This window comes from Homalodisca vitripennis, chromosome 4 (genome assembly GCF_021130785.1).
Source record: "Homalodisca vitripennis isolate AUS2020 chromosome 4, UT_GWSS_2.1, whole genome shotgun sequence".
Taxonomy (NCBI): domain Eukaryota; kingdom Metazoa; phylum Arthropoda; class Insecta; order Hemiptera; family Cicadellidae; genus Homalodisca; species Homalodisca vitripennis.
In genome coordinates, this window is record NC_060210.1 from 69,949,658 (window position 1) to 69,969,438 (window position 19,781).

The window sequence follows — 19,781 nt, forward strand, 5'->3', positions numbered from 1 at the left end:
TAATTGTCGCTAATCAACTCACGGCTTACTTTGTCGCAAACTTTATGTCTCGCCTTGCTCCAATTACAAGACCATATAAATGGATACATAAAATTAGTCTCTTGTATATTGCTTGTTCCTTGTTATATGGTTTGTCCTTATCGTCTTATCGCTTGGATTAGCTCTAATTATTTACGACGTAGGAATACTGTAACAGCAATCGGCGTATTGCACGACTTTGTCATGTAGGAATATTTACATTACCTTATGATGTAAATGATCAGAGAGCAGAAATATTTTGATTTTGACGAAGACTTATTGTTTCGAGGTTTGAGTATGTGAACCCTAAACCTTTTTAACTGAGGTAAACGTTTATTTATAACTAAATATATGTTTGTTTTTACTAGAAAAATTTAAAATATTTTTCCAGTAGTCACATTATTGTACATTATCTATCTACAACTTATCGTATGGACGAGAAGGAGGCGCTGTGGCTTGCGCGTGTGGTTGCAGCTGTAAAACAACCTGAATTATTGTATTGTGGCATTCCTAGGCCTATAATTGCCTTAAGCTATAAATCACTGAAAACCATATCACTCCCTGAAGCTGTAACTTATACTTGTAAATAGTGCAAACAATTTATATTGTCAGCTGTTTTTATTAGCGACTGGTTTCAAAACATTAATATTGAAATATTTACATTAACAAATGTTATTTCTTAATAATAAAGTTATTGTGTTTTGAAATTACGCTATAATTCATGTAATGTTTGATGGAAATACGAGCATAGTATACAATGCAGTAGTGATTTTATTCATAATTCTATCATAAAACAATGATTACATAGACATTTTTTTTAAAGAATATTTTAAAAGGCAAATTTCTTCAAAACGTAGAAAATGTCATGCAGCATTAGATAATAATAATATATACGATACAAGACGTTTAATAAATTATAATACTTGAATTTAAAATTTAGAAACTGAGGTTTCGCTTTCATCAGAATACAGACAAATTAATGTTTTTTCCATAAGCATGGAAATTCTTATGATGTGAAACGCATAAAAATATAATTAAATGTTTTTAGTTAGTTATGTTAGCAACTTACTGTTTGGCAAGGACGAATTATATATTATACTGTATATTCATTTTTTAGATGCTAAACTACCACTTTAACGAAAAATAATAATATAAACATAAACGAAGTATATATTTGAAGTATATATGTCATTAACTCCACATTATAGAGTTATCTTTATGTTAGAATAATAAATAATCAACTAAAACATTTTTTTTATTTTTAAATTAAAAAAGGTTTTACCATTCATTATTTTAAAGTATAAATAGTTTAAAGCTGTTCTTTTAAGAACATGAAATAAAGAAACTAACATTAAATCTTTGGATAAGTACAAAACAAAAATATTGTTGTCAAACGCGATTTATGAAAGTTCTAAAATAATGAAAAACAGAGAGAGTTGCTCGGTCACCAACATCTTTGTAAATATATATTTGTAAATCATGTTTAATCTTTATTTTCCTTATTTTGTATTATATTCATGTACTTCACTTATTGATCTTGAGAGTAAGGAGTTTTATGCCTTAAACATCAAATGGTTTAACTCTTTGCCCCATAAAACTCTAATTTTCTGTCTATGGAATGCTCATTCACTACGGCAAGAGCTAAATGGATCTTGAAATGCAGCTGAAGCTTTTATCTACAAGCGTTTGAGATAAGGGGTTTTGCAAACCTAGATTGGCTAACCTTGTATTTATTCAAACTTTCTATCTTTTCTTCCCGTCCAGAGAACAATAATATAATATATTTTGAATTTCTAGCCAATCCTTTAAGACAAAATGTATAATTTATAACCACCGCCTGTCAGCTTGCCTACACAGAAGTTATTTACTAAATAGTATATAGTTAAACTAATACATGTGCATAATTAGAGTTTGGTTAATTATTCCGAACGTTATGAAAGTTGAGGAAGTACTCCTAGAAGTGCATGTACAATGTCGCCAACACTTGCAGACTTCAACGTCTGTATTCAAGACTGCTGTTTGCTGAACTAGAGATAAATATAGCACACTCGCATGTACAGTCTAGTTAAGACCAGTACTGTTCATGCGAAATAACCACATTTTGTTTTGAATTATATGTTTTGTGCACAGGCCTTAGATGTTCGTTCCTTTATTTGATATTATCTAAGATTGAAAATATAAACAATAAAATAATGAGTCATGACAGAAATCGGTAAAAGTCACAGTAATGTCACACTGAATAATATATATGTAATAAAGTTAGACAATGGAAGGATTGTGAAGGATGTATTAGATTAGTTATTTACCTGAAGAAGAGATCAGATTGCAGATCTCGAAACGTAGTGTTACTGATTTTTTGTTTCACTGAACGATGGCAAATATTCGGAAAAATTCTGTTTCCTTCACAGTTAGTCAGTTATTGTACAAGGGTTTAAATGACACTCAGTATACAATGTTTGATTTTGAAGTCTATAAATATTGCAAACATCTTAAGATCTCTTTTTGGTAGCCAATCCAATGTGAATCGCCTTTGTATCAAGGCGGACATACCGTCTTAGTAAATATGTTATTGAATATACCGCAGCCTGTTGCCTTCTGGATGGCACAGTTCTAGTCCAATCCTTTTTAGTAAATACAATTGTTACTGCCACCAATACGAATAACTAATTTTTTATAATAACTTGAAAGTTATTATTTGGACAGTTATCACATCCTTTGATTTCAAGACTTTTTAAAATTGACGTAAAAAGGATAAGGAAAAGGGGGAATGAGGTAAGCGCAGAAAGTAAGTGCGTGCATTCATCTACAAGTTTATTATTACAGTATGTATTTTACATCTATAAAAATAATCACACTACCATCTTTTAGAAGGTAAATTGCTATTAATGACATTGAATGAAATCCAAAGAACGATAGGAAAATAAACATATTTAAGTACTAAATATACGACATTTAAAATTAGAAAAAGAGATCCAGTCACTATAACCGTATAAATGAACGTACACACGGGTGGTTGTGAGACGGCTGGGCTACACGAAAGTAAACATTATGCCCTATTTACACGAAATAAATGAAAGAATGGTATAACAGTATCTAGCTACAAACACTGATGGATGCGTGCAATGAAAGTAGGTGACACAAGTCTCCGAGAATTGAGCCCCAGTACACGGACAATAGACATGACAGACGGAGTTAACAACATTGCAAATGTAGAGGAGGTGAGTGTGGGGTCTCTCCACTCCAGTGTGGTGGACGCTAATGTAAGGGGTTTGTACAGGAGCGGGGGTAGGAGGTCTACGCCTGGGAGGCGTCACGACGCCGCCTGCCGGGTCCGCCGGCGAAGTTGGCAGCGGCGAGTCCCATCAGGTGCTTCGCGGCTTGTGAGCCGGAGAATCCACGGGAGAGTCCCAGGTCCAGGCCGCGCTTGGAGCTGCAACAGAAATACACATTTAGTGCTGTGGTGATCCGCTTATCATCGAAGCTATAGAAAAACACTGCGTACAGAAACCACTTAGAAAACAAACAAGCCTTGATTTAAGGAGTTTTATAGGATATTAATGTCGCTAATTTTGATATAATTACAATACAATAGCTATAAGCAATAGCGCTCCGGGTGTGTGGTCCCAGAACTGACATCTACATCGCTATTTCCTGTCAGACGTCCAATAGGTAGTCTTAAACATTTAAATAACGAATTTATATTGATCACTGAATAGAATAACAGTCAATACAGGTAAGGTGCGAGAATGTGAATCACAAATAACAAATAACGAGTTCAGTTACGGTGGTTACTGAACATTCAGAGAACTACTGTTTTGACCGCTAGGGTACAAAGTCGTCACCCCAGCGTTGACGCCCGCCGCTGAGGGAGGGTTATAATAAATTTCACTCCCATCATCAATTTGTTATTTAAAAAAAATAATCATCATATTCGCGCCTAATTATATCTGTATCACTACTCAATGTTTGTAATTAACACTAATATTTACAATGATTTCAACAGATTAATATGAATATTAGTTTTTGTTAGCAATTGCTTTCAAGGTTGTTATAGTTATAATAGTAGTGCTTTATACCCGTGGAAGGCAGAGTAACACAATTCGTGGTAAACCTTTCTTCCTAATTATAAGAGCAAATACTAATAATCAGTACTAAGATAACAGTAATTTATACGCTGTGTTACATAATATTTATTTTGAATTATTTTCAAATCATGTTTTTGAAAAAGAGTATACAGAGTGGCTATGCATTTATAGCCACGTGTAAGTCACAGGACCGGTATTTGGACCAGGCGGAAACTGGAGTTACATTTTGACCGGTGAAAGGATTTCTAGAGCCGCCATTGGAGTCATAAATCTAGTTGTTCCATTATAAAGGTCAACTTTACTCTCCTGTTTTAACACAGAGAGATTGGGACTTGCATTTTTGTGTTCAAGCGGAAAAAGCAAAGAAAAAACATGTAAACATAACCTAGCTTTTGAACTCATGTAATATAAATTGTATTCTTAGTGTTTATTTTATTTTACACGTCAAAGGCATTCCAATTCTCATAGACCATTCGTTGGGATCTTCCACAGGATATGAGCCTGAGATTTCTTACATCGTAGAATAAGAGATTAACATCTTGTTTTCCGGAATAAAATTGTAATGTGAAGAAAAAAGAAGGTAGGATTCGATTCACAAAATAGTCCAATAATGTTGTTTTAAAAGTGTTTAAAACAAAATTTAAATTTTTATTGTAATGATGGGTTTAACACTGTACTTTGGAGTAGACAGACTGATGGTGTGTTTCAACTTGTTGTGCCAGCCAACCGATGAGATTGGTTACAGCCTGACCTGCTAATGTGCTGGTATGGTAATATTCGCACCAAGTATATTGTAATATATGCGGTTGGTTCTGTCTCACTTAGTCTTTACACAGAACTCACTAATACAGACTTACATCATCGTTACAGAGACTGGTACTGACAGAAACTTGTTACTGGAATATGTTATCACTAGTCTCAGATTTGGTTACATCTTAGACTTGTAAATATGTGCCTTAGACTTACATCATCGTTACAGAGACTGGTGCTGACAGAAACTTGTTACTAGAATATGTTATCACTAGACTCAGATTTGGTTACATCTTAGACTTGTAAATATGTGCCTTAGACTTACATCATCGTTACAGAGACTGGTGCTGACAGAAACTTGTTACTAGAATATGTTATCACTAGACTCAGATTTGGTTACATCTTAGACTTGTAAATATGTGCCTTAGACTTACATCATCGTTACAGAGACTGGTGCTGACAGTAACTTGTTACTAGAATATGTTATCACTAGTCTCAGATTTGGTTACATCTTCAGTAAATATGTGTCTTCGACTTACATCAACATTACAGAGACTGGTGCTGACAGAAACTTGTTACTAGAATATGTTATCACTAGTCTCAGATTTGGTTACATCTTCAGTAAATATGTGCTTTAGACTTACATCATCGTTACAGAGACTGGTGCTGACAGAAACTTGTTACTAGAATATGTTATCACTAGTCTCAGATTTGGTTACATCTTCAGTAAATATGTGCTTTAGACTTACATCATCGTTACAGAGACTGGTGCTGACAGAAACTTGTTACTAGAACATGTTATCACTAGTCTCAGATTTGGTTACATCTTCAGTAAATATGTGCTTTAGACTTACATCATCGTTACAGAGACTGGTGCTGACAGAAACTTGTTACTAGAATATGTTATCACTAGACTCAGATTTGGTTACATCTTCAGTAAATATGTGTCTTAGTTTCTCTATATCAGATCAGTAACAAAATTTAACTTATTAAAAAGGGATGTAATTGTTCTTTAAAAGAGTAATCATACTGAATTTTTAATTTGCAATTTCAAAGTGCTGCAGAAAAATAACTTTTACAAACGAATAATAAATCGTAATACCAATTAAGTTCGGATAGACTTGCCGCGATGAAGAGAGAACACTGCAAGTAAGGTTAAGGTTAGATCGCTAAAAATGTGCTGTACTCGTGCCAATACTTTTGCCATTGCAGCAGTAGTGCAAAGTGCAGAAATAGCTTATTATGATAGTACACGTGCTATTGCTCAGCTGGGGATTCTCATGATTGTTCAGAATAAGGCATTTCTTACCTGCTAATCTAGAGAGATTTCAAAAAGAGTCTTGATACTTTACCGGATTTTCAGTTTACAATTTAGTGAAAGTAACATTAATTTGACACGCATTCCCATAAAAATGGTCTGGTTGACAATGAAATGGTTACGTTATTGTGTCTTTCATTTATTGTCCTGCATTTGGAGAGGGAAGAGGTTAAATAAACGGGTTCATAATATCTCCTACAGAGAGGATTTACATATCTCCTACCCCCTTCCATCCTTTCCATGTGGCATTACGATACGAAGTACTGAAAGCGTAAAGAAGTAAAATCATTTTCATACTCAGACTGGTTTTCAGTGAGTCTTACAATTGGCTTATAGAGTAATTACAGGAATAAACAGCAGCCGCTTGAACACTCGCATGGAAAATTGTTACTCCTGGGACTCGTAACTTTTCACTAGTGGTAGTAACTCTGAAAGGGACATGAGTTTATGTTGTGCGCGATGTACCACATAAACCATACCATATCGTATATTATGTTTTAAATTTCGAATATTACATTGGATTTTGAATGTTTCTGAGGTATCCTATAACATCTGTAGGTAGTGCTAAGGAGTTATATTGTTAGAAATTTGAATTAGAACTGAAGAAACGTTTATATTTTGAATTGAGATTGTGTTTGATTACATCCTTTTATGGTACGAGTCTACAGAGCCAGTCAAAACACTAATTACGGAAAATGAAATGCTCTCGATTAAGGGCTGAATCTGGTTCTATCAATAATAACACCTTAACTAGTACAAACATATAAGTCACTTCTCATCAAAATATTACAATTTTGAATATGCCTCTCGAATTTCCCTTCCAAGATTTGACATACGGTTTAAATCTTTGGTGTAGCTTCAAGAATATTGAAATTCAATATATTATTATAATTTCATCACAAAGTTATTTCAAATTCATACACCCATTTGTAAATGCTGTAAATTCACGATAAGAGATATTTAAACTACAGCAGTTCGAGATTTAATATTACATACACACAACAGAGGTAGTTTAGATAAACAGCAAAGTTTAAACTTAATCACTTACTACTGTATACTATATTTCGGTAGATTTTCGTACTTTATTGATTGATATGTAGATATGTAAAGGTACAACATGGCTGCTGTATCATTAGTGATTGTTCAGAAATCACCTTCTGTACGTTAATTTCCAAGGTGTTTTCGAGAGAACATCGTCTGGTTAAATATAAACAAAGAATATCATACATAATTATAATCGCATTAGTTATGGCACCTTAGTAACCGAAGGAAAATTAAATTATGATATTGGTGAGGTCCACGAGGCAAAACCGATAATGTGAAAGGTCTTTGTATAATTTATATATTTGGGAGAGATGCGTCGAAGGTTGTCAGTGAGACTGAGGCTGTGGTGCTCATTAAGGCCGGGCTCGGGGCGTTGTGCTAACAGCGTACTCGTCACAAGAGCCTGCCTCCCCACACCCACATCGATTTCTTATAGGGCTGCAAGCTCTTCGCTGCACTTTGACAGAGCTAATATTCCACCAGTGTGAGATCGTTGATCCACAGCAATCGTGTAGTGAGACTCCTGTAACACGGTAATGACCTGCACGGGGTGATACAACCACCACAGCAATCGTGTAGTGAGTCTCCTGTAACACGGTAATGACCTGCACGGGGTGATACAACCACCACAGCAATCGAGTAGTGAGACTCCTGTAACACGGCAATGACCTGCACGGGGTGATACAACCACCACAGCAATCGTGTAGTGAGACTCCTGTAACACGGCAATGACCTGCACGGGGTGATACAACCACCACAGCAATCGTGTAGTGAGACTCCTGTAACACGGTAATGACCTGCACGGGGTGATACAACCACCACAGCAATCGTGTAGTGAGACTCCTGTAACACGGTAATGACCTGCACGGGGTGATACAACCACCACAGCAATCGTGTAGTGAGACTCCTGTAACACGGCAATGACCTGCACGGGGTGATACAACCACCACAGCAATCGTGTAGTGAGACTCCTGTAACACGGTAATGACCTGCACGGGGTGATACAACCACACAACTAGTCCTCATCCCTGTGCGCTACAGTAGGTCTTTTACAAACTCACCGAGAATGAAAACTTTCAACTACCGAACTCGCTTCCAAGGAGGAGAGGATGAAGTCCGCTAGTGGCAAACAGTGCCAAGTTGTAGGACGACATTACGTGTCACTGGAGCACTGTGGGGAAAGGGGAGGGGAGGGGATTGTAATCACACTTTCGCCTGCGAGCTAAGTACAGTATGTACAGTACATTTTGTCTTAAAACTTTTTTAGTTTGCAATTATTGTTTATTTTTGTATAACAAACCACATCTGCAAACAATATGTAACGAGGTTATTATGATTGGTATAATACACCCACACATTTTTCCTGTTCGATTATGAAACCATTCAGTATCAGCATCATAAACTATGACTTCAACTATAGTATATTTTTCTGTTTTATTATACGTTGTGTTGCATTCTGATACTTCTTGAGAAGAGCAATTTTAATTCCCCACCTCCCCTGGCTAAGCCACTGTATTCATGTGATGAAGGACTTGCCTGAATTCTTCCACCGATATCTTGGACAATCAAGAAAAATATATCTTCTAATGCAAGTACATATACATAATAAAATCATACTCCAAATTCTGTGGTTCAGAGAAAAGGAAAATAATTTAATTAATCCAGACTGATGTTGATGAGAGGCTATTTGTTGCATGTGACAATTAACTGACGCGTGGTCAGCGACCGGGTTTATTTACATAACAAACACTGCAGTAATGGACACCGACCGGCTCGGGGATGTGGAGGCGGTGCACGCTCGGAGGTTGTGTGGGTCTGGACCGTGTAGCACATCGCACTCCGCACACCGCCCGCCTAGCGCCTCACACACGCACACTATTTATATCGGCAGTTATTTCTGTAGTATTGTAATTAACCCGTGGCTATGACAACGCATGACGCACCGAGCGACCGCTGGAGACTGGACGCTAGAACTCCTCTACTCTAGCTGAACTGGAAATGTAAAAGCGATGTAATAGCGTATCAGCTATTATCCAGCTGGAGACGCTAGACACAACGTAGATGGCCAGTAAAGAACAAATTGTAGGATTTGTAGGCAGCGGCGTTATAATTTCTGTTCGGGAAATTTTTTCCTACATAAAGTATTTCACCCTCCCTTGACAGGAAGGAGAAATACCCCGTTTCTCTTGTCGTTCAGAAGTATAGCGGCTACGAACAGTGGAATAATAACAAAATCATGGTCAAAACTGAAAATAAGTAATCGGGTATACACGAACCTTCGTTGGTAGGGGTTTTTAGGAAAGTCAATGTTATTTTTAATAATTTAAATTCATAATAATTGTGGGCTCAATGTGCGGTTCTCAAAAAATAACAATGGTCGCTTTTAACTTTTATTCTTATGTTTTGAGTTTGTAAGCTCTCCTCATTATTATATTTTAAAATTGGTAATACTTCAGGGGAAGGTGACGATGTCACTAAACTTTTTAATACATTTAAATATGTCACCCTACCTTCGTTAAAGGGAAGATTACAGACACAAATACATTAAATAAATTTTTACAAAGAGATATAGAAATTCACCGTAAGTTATAGGTATTGATTAACATAACTATGGTACGAATATACAAGCAATTTTCCGACTACCATATTCAAATGTGGTAGTTTTATTCTCAAACTCAAATTAGGGGACCAAAAGAATTTAAAAATTAAATTAAACTGGTGATTATAGCATTTTAAACCTCAGAGAATATTCATACTGAGTTAAAAATTACAAGTTAATTATAAGCTTACCTTTTTACGTTCCTCAATATCAGATAGGAACGTAAGAAGGTAAATTTATAATTAATTAACATTATGAACGTTCCAATAGTAGGAATGAACTTTAAATACAATATGTAGAGAAATAATATATTATAGAGAAATGTTTTAATGGTGATATAAAACTTGTTGTTTTATTCTTTTACTATATTTTTCCCTTACAAATAAACAGCATAATTTTATATACATTCTAAATACGTACTTTGTGTTTTTATTTTAGTTTAAGAATTTCAAATTATGTATTTGTATTGCTTCTGAACTCTTAATTGTCTCATAAGGCGATGGTAAATTAAACTGGTGATTATAGCATTTTAAAACCTCAGAGAATATTCATACTGAGTTAAAAATTACAAGTTAATTATAAGCTTACCTTTTTACGTTCCTCAATATCAGATAGGAACGTAAGAAGGTAAATTTATAATTAATTAACATTATGAACGTTCCAATAGTAGGAATGAACTTTAAATACAATATGTAGAGAAATAATATATTATAGAGAAATGTTTTAATGGTGATATAAAACTTGTTGTTTTATTCTTTTACTATATTTTTCCCTTACAAATAAACAGCATAATTTTATATACATTCTAAATACGTACTTTGTGTTTTTATTTTAGTTTAAGAATTTCAAATTATGTATTTGTATTGCTTCTGAACTCTTAATTGTCTCATAAGGCGATAGTCGTTCAGGAAGGCATATAAATTAGTCTTATTGAATCGTTGGTTTTTGTATTGTCAACATTTTAAGCTGAGGCTGTGATTAAAAATCTTTGGAATTGTCTCCGATTTATTTATTTTAAGGAAGAAATAATCTTGCAGTGAACTCATAGAAATAACACAAAATAATGTTAATTCATAAAGGAACTAGAAAGTAGAAATTCATTCACCTAGAAGGAAGAACTGGCAGGGAGAGTGATTCAATAACCGTCCTTCTTAAATGGGTTTTACGGATTACGTATTTCATTTTCGAGATATATGCTTAAACTGTAAACAAAAGAAATAGCTTATCCAGAAATAGTGTTCTGAGTTATAAAATTTATGTAACCGAATGAATAAAAGAGATAAGAATCCTGGAAACGCCAAATCTCATTACGCTGTAAACAAGTAAACTGCACACAACCGGAGAATGTTCTGTACTCGTATTGCCTGGATCTCGTATTTATCCTCGTGACCTTTACTCAGACGACACGTGGAGAGGCGTACTGCTTCCTTGATCTCATTACCTTGTTCTATCTTTTCAGTAATGTACCGATTTGCTGGATATTTGAGTGTTCTCAGGTGGGATTATTTGATCGACCGTGTCTACAAATGAAATATATGTGTCAATACTCAATTACGAACTATGCGTAAACGTAAATATAATATTCATCCAAAAGTCACGTTTATTTTGACAAACTAGTGTGTTGCTAACGAGTACCGATCAAATTTTGAGATATAAGAAAAAATATGATTTCAAATTGAACAAATAAGTAAAATGTATGATCTAGAATACATTTTTTTTAAATAATGCAGTTCTTCGATATAAATGTACAAAAAAAAGCATAAACATCATGGTTTCCATATTTGGTTAGTGATTAAAAATTAACCGCAGAAACAGATTACCTTCTAACTCTCAAACATTAGATTATTCATAAAATTATTTCTTTGATTATACTAGAATAGTGTACAGCCGAGACAGAAATAATAGAAATGTATAAGAAGTTTTATGTAGCACAGAGCAAGCACAGAGGCTCCGTGAAGTGTTTTTGTAGTGTTACCAAATAAATATCAATCAATACCATATTATATCGTGTTGACGTACGTTTTCAAAACTCGGGGTAGAAGAGGTATAATACTTCAACAAAGTGTGCACCGAGAGTAAGTAGATAGTTTTGAATGGTAATTATAGCGGGGCTTCGGTAGCGACAGCTCTTCCGACTCGGCGTCGGTCTGGGGAAAGGTCAGGGTGGAGGGGTGGCGGTTGGTGAGGAGGTGGTGTTGGTGGAGGTGGTGGAGGCGGGGTGGAGACAGCACATCGATATAGCCAGCTCAGACGCACTTCACTTATATCAAAAATTCAAATGACATGTTCTTTGGTTCTGTCAGTTTATGGATTTACCACGTTCACATACTGTTGTTGTGATCTCACCTCTCTTTGCGCTGCACTTCAATTAAATTACGTCATTGAGTTATTTATATTGCCTGAACAAGATACACCACGTTATGGTATTCATAAAAGTATAACGTATTCTCGTATTAGAAGAATTATTAATTATCATTATTGTTTTACATAAAAAAGTAAGTGTATGTGAAGCACACACACATATATATATATATATATATATATATATATATATATATATATATATATATATATATATATATATATATTTAGAACAAACAAATTAGAACGTGATTTGGGGGAAATATTTTCACGAAAAACAAAATTTTTACAATTAAATGAACTATAAACATTCCAAAGTAAATTCTACAAATAAGCTACGCTATCCTTTTTGGAATATAACAGAAACTTTAGTTTCGCCTCAGTAACAGTTGGCAACATTGAAACTTTGTGTGCACCAAGTATAACTGCAACCCCCCATGGCCACAGCTATGGCCATCTGGCGTATCCATAATACACGAGAGCAATAAACAATACAGTAGAGAACAGTGGGTCACGGGGTCAGTTGTCTTTGTGTGCACCAAGTATAACTGCAACCCCCCATGGCCACAGCTATGGCCATCTGGCGTATCCATAATACACGAGAACAATAAACAATACAGTAGAGAACAGTGGGTCACGGGGTCAGTTGTCTTTGTGTGCACCAAGTATAACTGCAACCCCCCATGGCCACAGCTATGGCCATCTGGCGTATCCATAATACACGAGAACAATAAACAATACAGTAGAGAACAGTGGGTCACGGGGTCAGTTGTCTTTGTGTGCACCAAGTATAACTGCAACCCCCCATGGCCACAGCTATGGCCATCTGGCGTATCCATAATACACGAGAACAATAAACAATACAGTAGAGAACAGTGGGTCACGGGGTCAGTTGTCTTTGTGTGCACCAAGTATAACTGCAACCCCCCATGGCCACAGCTATGGCCATCTGGCGCATCCATAATACACGAGAGCAATAAACAATACAGTAGAGAACAGTGGGTCACGGGGTCAGTTGTCGCAAGCGACTGTCCGTCCGTCCTCGGTCTCTGCTCACTCGTTACTTGCACATCGTAGATTGACGTATTGACGGTAAAGGTTAATACTTGACACGTCTAACCGTTCGTACAGCCGCACTAGCCAGTACCTTGCACACAAGAGAACACTGAATTATTTAAAAACACATTTTCGAACGTTCCGGACACATGACATATAAATTGCACAGGGGACTGAAAATGTTAGTGATTTGCTATATTTATGATCAAATCGTACTGAAAAAATATTTTAAGTTGTAAAAAATTAGTGATATATTTAGGTTTGTAAAGTTGTTATACGACATTTTCAATTATAACCGACATCGATTTTTAATATAAAAAGGAGATCCTTCGTCGTAACCGATCTCATGACTATGTAGCCTAAATAATGAAGAAAGTATTACTTCAATAAATAACACTTCGGAGGATTATTCCTTGATACAATGCTAAGCTACTATCAATAACAGTAAAGAGTTAACATTAATTTCAAATCATTCGTTTCCTTTATCTAATATATCATAAACTAGTTGTTTTAGAGTTCCTAATTAAAATAGAAAAATCACAATGAAACACATTTTTAATTTTTAGTTTTCCTTTTTTCCAAATGTATAAATGAAGAAGCATTTCATAAAATATGTTCGATTTAATTTGATTATTTTGATTCTATTGAAATAGGCACACCATCAGACCTCCCCCAACCCGCGTTTCATCATTAATAATCACGTTTTTGAATCTTGGTTACTTCCTTAATGATTCACATTATCTCTAAATTATAAAAACTATCTAAATCTATCGATATGTCAATAAATATGCTTCTTTAGTATCTTCCTATAATCTACTATGACTGTGTTTTATAAAAGTCCAGCAAGATGAGACGATCATAGATAATCTGTCTATCTGAAAAGAACGTAATAAAATAGTTACAGTAAATTTAAGTACTTTATTTACAGTAACTACGGTAATTTATTTCGTTTTGGTAGCATCAATTATGGTGTATTAATGTTAATATCGATTGTCGTTTGCACACGTATGAAATAAATACGGGGACAATTGGAACTAAAATTATATCCGTAAAGTTAAAGACTCGTTGTTTCTGGTGAACGAAATGCTCGAGACTAAAGAAGATTACCTACCATAAAGTACGCCCAGCGGCACGCGATGTAACGCTGACCTGATAACAGTCTGAGCAGTGCGATAAGAGAGACTGATTGCTGTCTTGCCTATCCCACAAGCTAATTTGGGATATTTTATTGAAGGTGTTCTTGTTACTTTTAAAACACTTGTTGATTTATCACAAACGTAGTTAAGTATAATGTGCTCATAATTGTGTCTCACGGTAATACTTAAAAAAAAAAATAAACATGTAATATGTTTATATTATATGGTACATTAGTCTGAGTAGCATTATATAGAAACAGACTTAATGGAATGGTAAAATACTAGACCTTCAAAAGACTTACATTGATAGACATATCTGTATGTTGTTTAATTTCTAATACAAATATGGCAATAAAAAAAGCTAAAATGTTATTATTTCACGTTTCACGTTTCATACGTTATTTTATTTCGAACAGAACAGAGACGGCCTAGTCGACAGTAAAATGAAAATATAGAGTGGAAAGGCAGATTATGTGAAAGGTAGTGATAAGATTTCAGAGCACTCTTACTTTGTAGTATCTACCGGAGGAATGTAAAGATTTCTTTTTTGTATGGTGTATGTTTGTCTATCTATCTGTACGATATCTTAAGAATGAAATGAGCTATAGACTACAAATTTTTATATTTTAAAAATGCATTGATACTTGCAGTAGTAACTGATTGAACATGCAATGTTGTGTTAAGGTGCGGAATTACGTCAGTGCAACATGGTATCAATTATTGGTTCCAGAACTTGTAAAATGAAGTAAAACTAAAATTATACCTATTAAAATGTTGCAACAATTCGAAAGCACAAAAATTAGCCTAATTTTATTTAATGAATTACAGAATAAAAATGAAACGTATTACTTTACAAAATAAATTAAGGAAAGCATTATAAATGTAAGAGTCTTTATCACCGTTTTGTGCGTTTTCCTAACTTTCTGTATAATGACAACTTTTCTATTCGGGACTATTTTGATACATTATAACATTGTAAAATATTAATCTCAAAATATGCAAGTCTCTGATTGATTTCCCTAGGTTCCTGAGGTTTTGTATAAGGTTGTAAATCTTATAAGACATTATATCATTATAAACCAATCGGCTTCTAAGGAGAAGCTTTAGAATTCTTTGGCTTATCTGAAATGGTTTACCTGAAACTAAAAGTACGAAACCAATGAAGACGTTACGGACAATAAAATTAGTTGCCCGCGAACACGCTACGAACGGCAAGAAAGGCCTAAAATTTATTATATGGTCAGACCCGTACTCAGACCTTTTTTTTGTTTTTTTTTTGTTTTTCTTTTTAACAATTTTACCGGGACCTCGCCACACGTCTATTTGAAGGGATCGTGCCGACGTACATGATAGGGCCCGGCCGAATATATTTTTCGGAGGCCGCCATAGATAAGTACGGCCCTGCACATGTTCAGAGAATTTTACAACCAAGCAATCAAATTTTTCTAAGTGTCAGAGTACGAACCCAAGAGTTAAAACTTAGCTTACAGTTTATTTTAATAAATGTTCGAAATAAAATTGTTAAAAATGATGTCAATTGATGTAATTTGAAATTCCTTTAGACAAGTTAAAAAATTAAGTTATTATTAAGTAACTATGTTAGTAATATAACCCAGGAGTTAAGAATAAGACACCAGTACTGCTATCAAGAAAGTGCAAATGTCTAGGCAAACAGACAGCAACTAATCTACAGAATAATTTAGCACTGGTAAGAGAGGTAAATAGTTGTTGTGTTAACCAGCCGAACTCGCTACAACCTTGGGCAGCGCGGCGGAACCGTCAGATAATACAGTCAGTGTTAACTTTCATTCTTTGTCATCGTCTTGTATTGATACGACTCTAGTGTACAGGTTTGTTCTCTGTTCAGTAAGACTGTATTGAATTATTCAGAGTAGCTATCAGTCTTATCGTAACTGAGCAGTATAATCGCTAATTAGTCTCATAAAACGAGACTGCTGCTGGTTCTGCAGTGTACGTTTACACTGCGAGCAGTGTCTACACCACAACACTGCTTCCTTTACTCAGTGTTCTACAAACACTGATACCAATCTTGCTGTGCGCGTGCAAAATTGCTTTGCTTACTACCGCCAGCTGGAGCAACACCAGCGCTACCTATCAGCAGTGTCGGTAACTACGTGTCGTATTGGCGACCAACGCGAGAACTACATCGTAGTTCAAAGTTTATCCGCTAGATGGTACAAGCCTCCAAACTTGCTGTTTCACGAGTGGTATGTTTACAGCATATTTTATTACTGTATATTTATTTCAAGGTTTCATAACCCCTTATATATACTATTTCAAGGAAACGAGTTAAACCAATGAAATAATTATAAAAAATGTCTTTTGGTATTTACCTTTTTCAATGGGGTTTTACGTATCTTTAATTAATTTACTACTTTAATAATTACTAATAAATAATTATTAATGCTTTAATAATTACCTTTAATTAATTTTAAAGACGGATGTTTGTCCTAATAAACGGTAGGAAATATTTAATTTAATTATCGGTAATGAAATCTTAGCCCTATTTCTTTTAAGTTATAAAATTGCTCCAGCTGCGCACATTTTGAGAACTTGTGTTTACGTTACTCAGAATTTAAATGTAATTTGATAACTTACATTAAATTTCCGAAAAGAAGTATAACAAAACTGAATTTTATACGTATACTACAGTTTTGGTACTATAGCATATAGTTTATAAGTAAATGTTCTAGAGAAATATATATATATATATATATATATATATATATATATATATATATATATATATATATATATATATTATAATTTGAAGGAAATGTAATGTAAAGGTCCTCAGAGTGATTACTAGAATTAAAAACTAGTATAATGTATACTATTACAAGTTTGTCAGTCCATCAGGAAATTGTATTCAGGACAATAACAAAGTTTACTCTACTGTTAAAAAACGCAATGTGGTACATTCAAAACACGCATCTCCAATTATACAAATAAAAAATATTATTTATAATTGCTTGGACGTATACATTTTGTTTGACAAGTGATATTAAATGTAACAGTGCAAGGAGGTATTTCTTGATTGGGAAAAAACGTTTGGTAGGCAAGGAAGAACCGGTTGAGGACATTATTGTGAGTAGGCTACAACAAATTTCTGCCTAAGGTGTATCTTAACCTCACCTCGCTAAACTATACATAGCTCATACACGAAGCGCACTCACTTAGTTTAGTCCTATTGTATTTTGAGTGCTTGCCCGATTTTTCATTCATTACGGCTTTCTTATGGTGACTGTAAGTAAGTGTCTGACACAATGAATGTTCTTACTCTTGTTTCTTCCGTATTAGACTTCTAGGAGTCATGATTTTAGACCATGACAAGATGAAAGGCCTCTTGATTCAGTCTGAGCAACGATCATGTCGGAATCGTATTAATATGGGAGGGTACTCGGCGCGATCCTGACATCCCATTGGTTGTTGATGAGATCGTACCTCGTGTCTCAACCAATCCGAAAAACAATACTACTCAATTGCCTCTGACCAAAAGTGAATTTCTGTAACTGAATTTAAATCGACAGCTGATGCAGTTCTTTTGTCAAGGACCAGGCTTCTTGAGATCGTATCGATGTAACGCTTATATTGATTATGGGAAGGAGGATATTGATTTTAGTATCAATGGTCAAAGGCCAGGATATCTGTCTGTCTATGCGTATACTCGTTTCTGCGATAATAATCAAAGAATTTGGTTCCTAAGTTTCTTTTGGTCTAAGGAAGAATTGTACAGATTGTGGGGTCAACAGGTCAAAGGGCAGTCTGTCCGCCTGTCTGTCAATCCGACTATGCGATAGTCTTTTCGTTAGGTTCCCTCATCAGGTCCTCCGATACTCCCTCTGTCGTATCGCTTCATTGCATGATACAGAAAAGCAATATAAGGGGCATGTCCTATACTATCGGAGTTGCCGCCACCTCCATCATATTTGTTTAGGCAACAAGATCCAAACGGAAAAAAATTGTTGTAAACTTTTCATAATTATATCGAGTTTTTATATACTTGCGATAGAATTCAAACTTTAAAACTTTACATAGTGACAGTAAATGAATCGTGGATATTGTATTGTCAAAAGTTACAATATACGTTAAATAAATTAATAAAGTCAATTTTGTTAATACACCTAAAATTACGACACGAAAAAGCTCGTAGGCTGCGAAAATTTGAGCTTTTTTTGGTTACTTAAGTTTCCGCTGTAGACTAGCCATATCAATCTATTTCACTCCAATATTTCACTACCTATTTGCACAGTTTTGAAAAAATATCTAGTAAAAGTATAGTACAAAAATCTGCCATATAATCTCTGTATGTATTAGTCTATTCTATTTTAATGTCAAAGTCATAAGTGTTGGAATTAATAAATGAGTCGCATTGAACCACCAATTGTTTACCACTTTGATCAACTGTACGAGTATTCTGCATTTTGCTTAAACAGGAGGGCGTGTTTGTTGACTCTCGAGCAATGTCAGTTAAGTTGTGTACCACTTATTTCCTTAATTTAGATTTGTAGTAAATAATAAATATTTATTTTTACAGACGGGGGATGATAGTGGATAAAGGAATTAATACATACATGTAGGATATACGTATAATTAATAGTTTATAACTTGCCATCAATGTAAGTAAACATAACAATTATGGTATTTGTAAACCACGGATTTGTAAAAAGTGTGAAAGGGAAAAATAATTAATTATCCTCCCTCCCTTTTTATATGCAAAGCATAGATAATGGGAGGACACGTTTTTTCTGTTCCTTCCTGTATTTAGGTATGTAGCATCCCTCGTGGAAGTATGAAAAAGATACTTCATTTAATGGGGGAGAGCATGGGGAGGAGAAAAACAATGTTTTATCTTTACAGTTCACTTAGCATCAGTGAAACAGTTCGCAATAGCTATAGCTATAGCTATAAAACTAGAATGGTAATCAACTCTTCTTCTAAACTAGAGTCATGTGCTTGCCTTAACTGTGTAAAGTTTGATAGATTTTACTAAAAGTAACAAAACCTGATACTTAAGATTTGCGTTAAGGAGTCACTAAAATAATAACGTTTACCTGAGATAAAACCTCGGTTGTCCAATGATCGATGTAAATGTGTCTGACTAAGAGTTGTTACGGAGTGTACATGAATATGAACAAGGAGATGATATTGTGGGCGAGGCGGAGTCTGCATGCGGCAGACGAGCAAAGAGCGCAATAACTCCCGGGACCACAAAGGCAGGTTTAATTACTTGCACCGAACTTTTCCCAACTTGTCGTCAGTCGCTGCGGTACCATCAGACCTCCGGTAATCTGTCACCGGTTACACCGGCCACCATGACTTACAGCCAGGCTTACCACATCGTCTGAGTGCGCTCTGTACTCGTTCTGTTACAGTTACCACAACAAAGTACC

The 19,781-nt window shown here is 34.9% G+C and overlaps 1 protein-coding gene across 2 annotated transcripts in view; it reads right to left on the reverse strand.

The window, feature by feature from the left end:
• Positions 1-2,816: 2,816 nt before the first annotated feature.
• The window catches only part of LOC124359487 (diuretic hormone class 2), a 175,945-nt gene continuing 158,980 nt past the window's right edge, over positions 2,817-19,781 (reverse strand). For both annotated transcript variants that reach the window (XM_046812250.1, XM_046812251.1), the window contains exon 5: positions 2,817-3,448. In XM_046812250.1, coding sequence (XP_046668206.1) covers positions 3,313-3,448 — 136 coding nt within the window. In that variant the 3' untranslated portion in view covers positions 2,817-3,312. The remainder of the gene's footprint in view (positions 3,449-19,781) is intronic.